Source organism: Mastomys coucha, unplaced genomic scaffold (assembly GCF_008632895.1).
Source record: "Mastomys coucha isolate ucsf_1 unplaced genomic scaffold, UCSF_Mcou_1 pScaffold18, whole genome shotgun sequence".
Lineage (NCBI taxonomy): Eukaryota > Metazoa > Chordata > Mammalia > Rodentia > Muridae > Mastomys > Mastomys coucha.
This window is the reverse complement of record NW_022196900.1, coordinates 89540176-89549792: the sequence shown is the minus strand read 5'-3', so window position 1 is coordinate 89549792 and position 9617 is coordinate 89540176. Positions and strand designations below refer to the sequence as shown.

Below are 9617 nucleotides of genomic sequence, written 5' to 3'. Positions count from 1 at the left end.
TCAGAAATCTGCCTGCCTCTGCCTCCCAAGTGCTGGGATTAAAGGCGTGCACCACCACTGCCCAGCTACTATCCAATGCATAATTAATTGCCCATTTGTTCCCTGGTCTACATGTTCTACAGCTTGTGTGTGTGTGTGTGTGTGTGTGTGTGTGTGTGTGTAAGTTAACATGGTGGAGTGCTCTTTTAGCATGCAGGAAGTCTGGTCTGGTCCCTTCACCACATAAAACCACATGTGGTGGAGAATGCCTATAACACCAGCACTCTGGAGGTGGAGAAGGAAGATCAGAAGTTCAGTTGGAGGTCAGCCTTGGCTGCTTGAGATCCTGTCTCAGAAAGTTTTACCTGGCAGTAAAGCGCATAGCCATCTGGTGGCCACATGAGGAACTGCAAGTTTGTCAGTGAGAAGCCCCTTTTGGGAAGAGGCTGCCATTTATGTATGCACCCTGCGCACCTTCACCATCCAGTTCTACCACTCACAGTGTGGTTATGGGAGAGTCTTTGGCTTCTATGAAATGTGGGCTCTGCCCCTTAACTTTGTAGGGTTGTTGGTGGGAAAAATTGGCATGTGTTTATGCGGGGGGAGGGGGAGGTGTCCCAGTGGGAGCAGGGAGACAGATAGGGACAAGAGGGTCTGAGAAAGGACTGCACTTCCCTTGGACAGGAGGTCTCAGGGAGGGGAGAGCAGAGGAGAGGTGACCCCAGCCAGACATGGTGGCTCACAACTATAATCTTAGTCAAGGAGGATTCCCACAAGTGTGAGGCCACTCTGGGCTACAGGATGTCTCCTCTCTCTCTGTCCCTCTGTTTTTGTCTCTCTGTCTTTGTCTCTCTGTTTCTCTGTCTCTGTCTCTGTCTTTCTCTCACATATACTCTTTGGTGTCCAAGAGAGCACACATGTGAAAATCTATTGCCTTACTCACTCTGAGTCTCCAGGGGTTCTCAAGTTAGAAATACTCTTACACTCTCCCTCCCTAGCAGTAAGAAGCAACCTTCACCATAGAGAACATGGTGACATGCAAATAAGGACGTTCATGACCATCTGCTTACTTCAGGAGAAACAACTGGTTGTTAGTGCCCTCACTGTAAGATGGTAACTGTCACTAAGACAGAAATTTGGGGCTGGAGAGATGGCTCAGTGGTTAGAAGCACTGACTGCTCTTCCAAAGGTCCTAAGTTCTCTTCCAGCAACGACGTGTAACCATTTGTAACATCCATAATGAGATCTGATGCCTTCTTCCGGTGTGTCAGAAGATAGCTACAGTGTATTTACATATAACAACAACAAAAAGACAGAAATTTGAAGAAAACTAACCCAAATGTCCAAGACCACTCAGGATGTCATCTTTATAGTTAGACTCAGAACTTATTTTGGTAGGCACTATGGAGGGACACAGCTTGCTTGGGTGGAGTTTACAATTATCCTATTAAAAAAAAAACAATCCAACTATGGCTTGTATAAATTGGAGATCTCAAAAAAACAGCTGGGGTCAGGGATGGGGAGTGAGCACTGGAGAACTTGCCCTGCAGTTATGAGCACTTACTGCTCTGCTAAAGGACCCAGCACCCATTTCAGGAAGCCCACACCACATATATAACTCTGGCTCTAAGGGATTTGATAACATCTTCTGGCATGTGTAGGTACATTCACAGAGTACACTCAACATAGAAATACATACATACACACAGTAAAAATAAAAATCTTTTTTAAATAAAGATTTATTTATATGAGCGCACTGTAGTTGTCTTCAGACACACCAGAAGAGGGCATCAGATCCCATTACAGATGGTTGTGAGCCATCATGTAGTTGCTGGGAATTGAACTCAGGACCCTCTGGAAGAACAGTCAGTGCTCTTAACTGTTGAACCATCTCTCTAGCCTATTGAAACCCTTTTTAAAAAAATATCTGCTGAGTGGGGTGTGGGTGTGTACACCTTTAATCCCAGCACTCCGGAGGCAGAGGCAGGTATATCTCTGAGTTCAAGGGCAGCCTGGTCTACAGAGTGAGTTCCAGGACAGCCAGGGCTACACAGAGAAACCCTGTCTTACACACACACACACACACACACACACACACACACACACACACACACAGAGCTGTAGGGAGGACAGAAGGGAGAAGTCAAAGGCCAGAATTGGAGTGACAAACATGAACATCTTTGAAGACTCGATCTACAGTGATAAAACAGTTTGTTTTTGATACAGGGTCTCATGAGGCAGGATAACCCCAAACTCTTGATCTTTTTTACCTCCCAAATGCCAAGATTACAGGAATGTGTCCCGATCCCTGCTGGCTAGTTTTCACCAGCAGATCAATGAACTCCGAAATGGCCTGTAATGGCTATTCCTGGTTGTCAACTTGACTATATCTGGAATGAACTACAATCCAGAATTGGAGAGCTCACCTGTGATCCAGATCTTGAGGTTGGAAGACACAAGCTTCTGACCTGGATCTTGGCATGGAGATCTTGTTGCATAGTGGTTATGAAAAGCTTAGGCCTAGTCAAGGTAGTACATACCTTTAACTCTAAAGGCGACTAAGGAGACTAAGGCAAGGAGTTCAAGGTTAGCCTGAGACAAAACAAGTCCCAGACCCAGGTGTTCTGGTGCTTACCTTTAATCTGGGCCACACCTTCTGCTGGAGACTTACCTTGGAAGAAGGAAGACTTGCTCTTCTTCGCCTGCTTGCACTTACTTGCCAGCACATCTGTTGGACTCTACCTCGACTGAAGACCAGCTGAAACAACTAGCCTTGTGTAACTGAGCAACTACTAGATTCTTGGATTTCCCATCCACAGCTGCCCATTGTTGGGGTAGTCAGACTACAGACTGTGAGTCATAGCAACAAATTCCCTTAAATGTAGAGACATTCCATAAATTCTGTGACTCTAGAGAGCCCTGACTATACAAAGCTGCTCAGATGCACAGGCATCTCTCATCTACACTTGGATCGCAATGCCCTAGCACCTTGTTCCTGTTCCCTTCTCTGAGACCAGAGCTCTGACTTGGCTCAAATGGGGAGGAGTATAGACATCCAAGTCTGGGGTGCTGGTGTCCTGCCCCTTGCCCTCTCTCTTGGACACGTCCCGATCCGGACTACATGCTTTCTGTGTCTCTTTCTCTTTCTGGGTTGTTTAGTTTTTTGCTTGCTTCTTTGTTTGTTTGTGTTTTGTTTTTTCAAGACAGGGTTTCTCTGTGTAGCCCTGGCTGTCCTGGAACTCACTCTGTAGACCAGGCTGGCTGCGAACTCAGAAATCCGCCTGCCTCTGCCTCCCAAGTGCTGGGATTAAAGGTGTGCGGCCACCACTTCCTGCCAGGTTTGTTTATTTTTAATTTGTTTAGATAGTTATTATTTTATCAATATATGAGTATTTTCAGTTTTTTGTTTGTTTGTTTTTCGAGACAGGGTTTCTCTGTGTAGCCCTGACTGGCCTGGAACTTATGAGATCTGCTAGATCAAAGGCGTGTGAAACCATTGCCCGGCTAGAAATGTTTTGTTTGTTTTGTTTTGTTGTTTTTTAATATGAGTGAGGTACCATATGGGTTCTGGGAACCGACCTTGGGTCCTCTGGAAGACCAACACATACTTTTCACTATTGAGCTATCGCTCCAGTCTCACACTTGAGTGTTTTTGTTTTGAGACAAGGTTTCTCTGCACAGCCCTGGCTGTCTTGGAACTCACTCTGTAGACAAGACTGGCTTTACATGCACAAGATCTGTGTGGTTTTGCCTCCCAACTGCTGAGATTAAAGGCGTACGCCTCTGCCTCCTTTGTTTCCCTCTCTTGGACTGTTCCTGTTACATTTCATCAACCAACAGATAACAGTAATTGAATACCAATTCTATCTCAGGCACTGTCCCTAGCACAACCAAACCTAGACAGGATTGTCACATGGCTTATCCTACCGTGGGACAGCCTCAGACTCCAAGCAAACAGAAAAGGGAAGTAGGGAGAGTAGTTTGTGGCAGGAGTTCTGCACACCCTAGAACATAACAAGGGGCTGGCGAGATGGCTCAGCAGGTAAGAGTGCTGACTGCTCTTCCGAAGGTCCTGAGTTCGGATCCCAGCAACCACATGGTGGCTCACAACCACCCGTAATGAGATCAGATGCCCTCTTCTGGTGCATTTGAAGACAGCGGCAGCAAATTACGCAAGAGCAAGCAGGGCCGGCAGAGGTCCTGAGTTCAGTTCCCAGCAGCCATACACATTATGGCTCACAGCCATCTGTACAGCTACAGTGTACTCATACACAAATAAAATAAATCTTAAAAAAAAAAAAGTAAATAAGAACATAACAAATAGAGGAGGGAATGACAAGGAGGGGGGGTTAGCTGGTCATTTGTGACAGGTCAGGAAGCCCATTTAGGGGAGAAATGGCTAAAAGGAGCTCTCTGAAGGGGGCAAAGGAGGAGCCCATGCACAGAGCCTGCAGTGAGAGAGCCTCATCTAGCCTGGTCCCTCAAAGGCAGAGCTTCCTGTGACCACTCTTTTCTTTGTGCCCTGCTGTGTTTCCCTGGTGTCCTCTACTGGCCAGATAAACCATTGACAGCTAATAGACAGTCCATGCTGATAATGGGCCAACTCCCCCCCAACGGTCCCCAGCAGTTTAGACCTGAAAAAACAGGCTCGGAGGGCCTAAACAGGGCCTGAAAGTCACACGGTTAGGAAATGGAGGGATTAGGGTTGGAAGTCAGTCTCCTCCTGACCTTCTCTACCAGCTGAACTCCCCATATCCGACCCAAAATATGTCATCCTCTCCAGCCCAGGCTCTATCTGTCATATCTGTGGGGGTATGACACATTCCCTGCCTCCTTTCCTCAGCCTCAGACCGACATCGACAGACATCCGACCCCTGACTCCCATCACCCTTCTAAAGCCTTGAATATTTCAGAGAAGATCAAAGGAAGACAGGACAGTGCTAGGGTTAGATCTGCTGCGGCGTTTCCCTAGGTAGAGACCAGTCAGGGCTGGGAAAGAGGACGTATTTTTCTTCCTGCCCCACCCCCTGGGGTACCTAAGCTGGGTGCTCAGGGAGGCGGCTCTGAGCATGGAGTCCTGCTTCCAAGTTCTTCCCGGCTCCCTATCTCCTGCTGCTTCGGGGAAGTGACCCCCCCCAACCCCCCACGCTAGCTTCTCAGATCCTTGAATAAATAATTGAGGTTTTGAAATCTTGCCAGACGCACCCTCCCATGCAGCGAGGACGCTATTGGGCCCACGTGAGTGACGTCACCCAGCTCCTTATTCCAACCCTAACATCACGGGGACCTGTCCTGACAGCAACTTACCTGCTGGGTCGCTGTCCAGTCAGACTTCTACCCTGTTCCCTCACTCCGGGGCCCACTCACAAGTCATCTGATCTTTACATCAGGACCCCACAGCCCTCATTTAGTTTTGTCATCTCAGTCCTTTAGCACTTAACAGGGTCACAGTGACCTGAACACTCATCTCCAACGCCTTGCCACCACTTCTGCCACCCTAGGGTCCCCGAGCTCCATCATGCTGCAGTCATCCTGACAATCCTGCGGCTGCCCTGAGGAGGCCTACACCCCTGTCAACGTCCCACAGACGCCATCCTCCAAGATCCTGTCACTGCGCTCACATCGTCACAGCCACCCACCTCCCTGCTCCCTCGTGCTCCTTGTCACCGTCACCTCAGGGCCCTATCAGAGGCAGAGCCTGTCATCCTTACCGGGGACGCCCATTTCGCCCCATCACCTGTCTTATGTCAGCTCATTTCTGCTACTGAAGATGCTCATCACCCCCGCAGACCATCCCAATCCCTTGACCTCTTCCCACATTCTCTGTGCCCCCCCCCCAGTCTCTTTTAAGGCTCTCCCACTAGTGTTCCCAGAACCCCCGACCCGCAGAGGGCGCCGCGTCAAGGACAGAGAACCGGCTCAGGAGGGGGCGGGGCCGCGGCCACGGTCACTTTTTATGAATGGGGGAGCGGGCGGCGCGAGGCCTCATTACTATGCCGCGCAGCAAGCGCTGCGCTCCAGCGCGCGGCGCCCATTGGCCTGCTGTGCTTCTGACGTCACCGAACCGGTGGCCGGGGGCGGGGCGGGGCGGGGTGACTCACGCCGCGTCTCCCGCGGCCGCGGGGGCTTCTCGGGGTCCACGCACACCTTGCTCTGCCAGAACCTGAGTGGAGGCTCCCCGCGGCCCGGCCGCACCCTGTCCTGAGCCACCGGTGAGTAGCGGGCCCTGCCGCGGGTACCCACCCGGAGTCTGGGAGGACACAGCGAGCGTGCAGGGGCACCGGCCGGCAAAAGGCTGTCTGCCGCTGCTCAGGGTCGAGGGTCGAACCTGGGACTCTGGACTCCAGATTCTGCATAAGCAGGCAGCTCCCCAAGGATTCCAGGGGTGCTCAAGTGGTATGATGGGGTGACCTGGCAAAGGGTGAGCATTCCTGCGGGACCTGAGGCCCTGGAGGGACGCGCGGTCATCTGAGGTTGAGAGAACAGGAGGCGTCTGGGGCGGGCACCTAGACGTCCGAGTAGAAGGAGGTGTCTTTTAGGGCTTCAGCTCTCCAAAGCAGGAGGCGGAGTCAGGCCCAAGATCCAGGTGTCCGGGCAGAAGGAGGGGTCTGACTCAGGAATCAGGCTTCCACCAGGGGGTGTCTGCTACGGAGACCCAGTGGTTAGGAGGAAGAAAGGGGGATGGGGGTGTCTGTCCGGAGTCAGAAGTCTGGTAGAGAGTGTGGGGGAAATGAGTTCCCAGGTGTTTACCCTGGGAATGTCGAGTGGGGGCTAGCAAGAAGCTGCACCGGCTTTGCCTGGGGGTGGAGCTTGAAAAGCTGGCAGTGGTGCGAATCGTGAGGGGTCTGGGAGCTTCTGGAACCAAGTCATCATCTCTTGGTGGGAGGGAGCTGACTGCTCTTTTTCTTGACATTTGTTTCCCCTCCCCTCTTCATGAGCCTATGGAGGGCACACCTTGAATCCTGTGCCTCCCCATTCACTTATGGTAAGCTTTGATTCACTTTGACCACATGTAGCAAAGAGGTCTTTAGGACTTAAGAGGAATGGAGAGGAGGGTAAAGGGACCCTCCAGAAAAGGGACCACCAGAAAAAGGGACCCCTGTTTAGAGGCCTGGAGGCATCAGACGACAAAAGCCACAGGACACGACTTGGGGGGCGGGGGAGCAGGACATCGGTACCCTGCCTGTTATCCTGAGAGGTTTCTTTATTCCGAGGGCCTCCAGTCAGGATGCAGGCCTGCCACTATCTCATGGGGCCTTTCTTCTACAGGTACCATGATGTGGGGTGCAGGACGCTCCATGGCCTGGTTCTCAGCTGGCTCAGGCAGTGTGAATGTGAGCAGCGTGGACCCAGCAGAGGAACCCACAGGCCCAGCTACACTGCTGCCTTCTCCCCGGGCCTGGGATGTGGTGCTATGCATCTCAGGCACCCTGGTGTCCTGCGAGAATGCGCTGGTGGTGGCCATCATCGTGGGCACTCCTGCCTTCCGCGCCCCCATGTTCCTGCTGGTGGGTAGCTTGGCCGTCGCAGACCTGCTGGCAGGCCTGGGTCTGGTCCTGCACTTTGCGGCTGACTTCTGCATTGGCTCACCAGAGATGAGCTTGGTGCTGGTGGGCGTGCTAGCGATGGCCTTTACTGCCAGCATCGGCAGTCTGCTGGCCATTACGGTTGACCGCTACCTTTCCTTGTACAACGCCCTCACCTACTACTCAGAGACAACAGTCACTCGGACCTATGTGATGCTGGCTTTGGTGTGGGTGGGCGCCCTGGGCCTGGGGCTGGTTCCCGTGTTGGCCTGGAACTGCCGGGATGGCCTGACCACGTGCGGCGTGGTCTATCCACTCTCCAAGAACCATCTGGTGGTTCTGGCCATCGCCTTCTTCATGGTCTTTGGCATTATGCTGCAGCTCTATGCCCAGATCTGCCGCATCGTCTGCCGCCATGCCCAGCAGATCGCCCTCCAACGACACCTGCTGCCTGCCTCCCACTACGTGGCCACCCGCAAGGGCATCGCCACACTGGCCGTGGTGCTTGGCGCCTTTGCTGCCTGTTGGTTGCCCTTCACTGTCTACTGCCTCCTGGGAGATGCCGACTCTCCTCCTCTCTACACCTATCTTACCCTGCTCCCAGCCACCTACAACTCCATGATCAACCCGGTCATCTACGCCTTCCGCAACCAAGACGTGCAGAAGGTGCTGTGGGCCATCTGCTGCTGCTGTTCCACTTCCAAGATCCCATTCCGGTCCCGGTCCCCTAGTGATGTCTAGTTTCATCCTGGTGAACCTGTGGCTTTGACTAACTATAGAACTCCAGAATGTTAGGTCCACCAGGGCTTAGTTCCAACCACCCTCCCCCTGCCCCAGCTCCACGCCCTTAAGACCCAGCTGGTTCTGGAGTTCTAGGACATTGGGTGTTTTAGGATCTTGTTCAAGATTCCTGCAGGGGTCCAGCCCAGCTTACTGCATGGTTCCAGAATGTTCCAGATGGTCAGGGTCCCACTCAGAAATGTCTCACAGCCCAAGTGGTTTGCAATTCCAGAAGGCTGGGAATTTTACAATACCATTCCAAGTCCTTGATCTTCCTTCCCAGAAACTTGACCTTGATCGTGTCGCTTTTGAATTTCGAAGCTCCAGAGTCAGAGATTAATCACTTAGTTGCCTAGATGAGAGAAAGATTTATTATCTCTATATATGTGGACATACAAAGAAGGTATATTTATTTATTTATTATTTATTTATTTATACATTTACTTATGGGTGGTAAGGGGAAAAAAGAGACCCACACCTAGAAATCTAGTTCATACCAGGGTATCCTCAGCCTTCGTGACCCCATTTCTGACCTCAGTTCCTGGAGGGGGCGAGATGGAAAAAGAGAAACCACGTATTTTGTTATTTTTGCTTATTTTTTATCAGAGAAATCATAGAGACCAGAGCCTCCTCCCAGGCCCGCACTGCTCGGGTTTGCAGGGGGAACACACCAGCCTCTGGTTTTTTATTTTTTTAAGAAGCCATCGCCTGAGCAACCGAGAATTCCTCTGCGCTGAGGCCCGGCTTCCCTCTGGTGGCCATGTGGGGGAATTACAACCTGGCGAGTCAGTCGGGATTGTAAAACGCACCCCCATTTCCCACTCCAGCCTGGCTTTCAGCGCCACAGCCATGGCCTGGGGGCCAGGCCTTACCCTGAGGTGCCCGAGAGGAGGCGGGGCAAGAGCCAGCACCCCCACCCCTCTGCCAATCGGGTTATGGCCCCCAGTGCATTCCTGTTCAGCCCCCAACCCTACTCAATAAAAAATGTTTTTTTGATAAATACTCGTGTTTGTGCATATGAATAGTGTGCAATTGAGCCAGGATAGCAGGAGCCCGTAAGCAATCTGGGAAGTCAGTATCCCTTGGACCAAGCCCTGGACATCAACTTGCAAGAACCTCTCTACCCAGGGACAAGAACCAGGATACTCGTAGTTTGAAAGTACCCACAGCCTGTCCAGAGTAGCCAGATAGGAGCTCAGGAATGCAGAGCATGTTTGTACCATGCAAGTTCCCTTCCCATTAATAGCTTCCTTCCAATAGTGTTTCCTGTGGGCTACATTGTGCTAAGGGTACATGCCTAGCTAGCATGGCTGGCACAGGCTATCTTGTCTC

The 9617-nt window shown here is 51.6% G+C and overlaps 2 protein-coding genes across 3 annotated transcripts in view; one reads left to right on the top strand and one right to left on the bottom strand.

Moving 5' to 3' along the window:
- Cd164l2 (CD164 molecule like 2) overlaps positions 1-5495 on the bottom strand; it is a 13786-nt gene extending 8291 nt beyond the window's left edge. Inside the window, exon 1 of the mRNA XM_031376913.1 lies at positions 5287-5495. The gene's annotated coding sequence lies outside the window, so the exon portion shown is untranslated. The remainder of the gene's footprint in view (positions 1-5286) is intronic.
- Positions 5496-6073: 578 nt separating this feature from the next.
- Positions 6074-9280, top strand: Gpr3 (G protein-coupled receptor 3). 2 transcript variants are annotated; one of them, XM_031376912.1, is made up of 3 exons: positions 6092-6191; positions 7249-8171; positions 8569-9247. In XM_031376912.1, exons 2-3 carry the CDS (start codon positions 7254-7256, stop codon positions 8623-8625), a joined length of 975 nt encoding a protein of 324 aa, XP_031232772.1. In that variant the 5' UTR covers positions 6092-6191; positions 7249-7253; the 3' UTR covers positions 8626-9247. The 2 variants fall into 2 exon arrangements, with proteins under 2 accessions (XP_031232771.1, XP_031232772.1); XM_031376911.1 differs by having other exon boundaries at positions 6074-6191; positions 7249-9280.
- The last annotated feature ends 337 nt before the right edge of the window (positions 9281-9617 follow it).

What these genes read in the sequence shown, in the direction of transcription:
- Gpr3 (XM_031376911.1), top strand. Translation starts at nt 7,254, where the DNA reads ATGATGTGGGGTGCAGGACGCTCCATGGCCTGGTTCTCAGCTGGCTCA.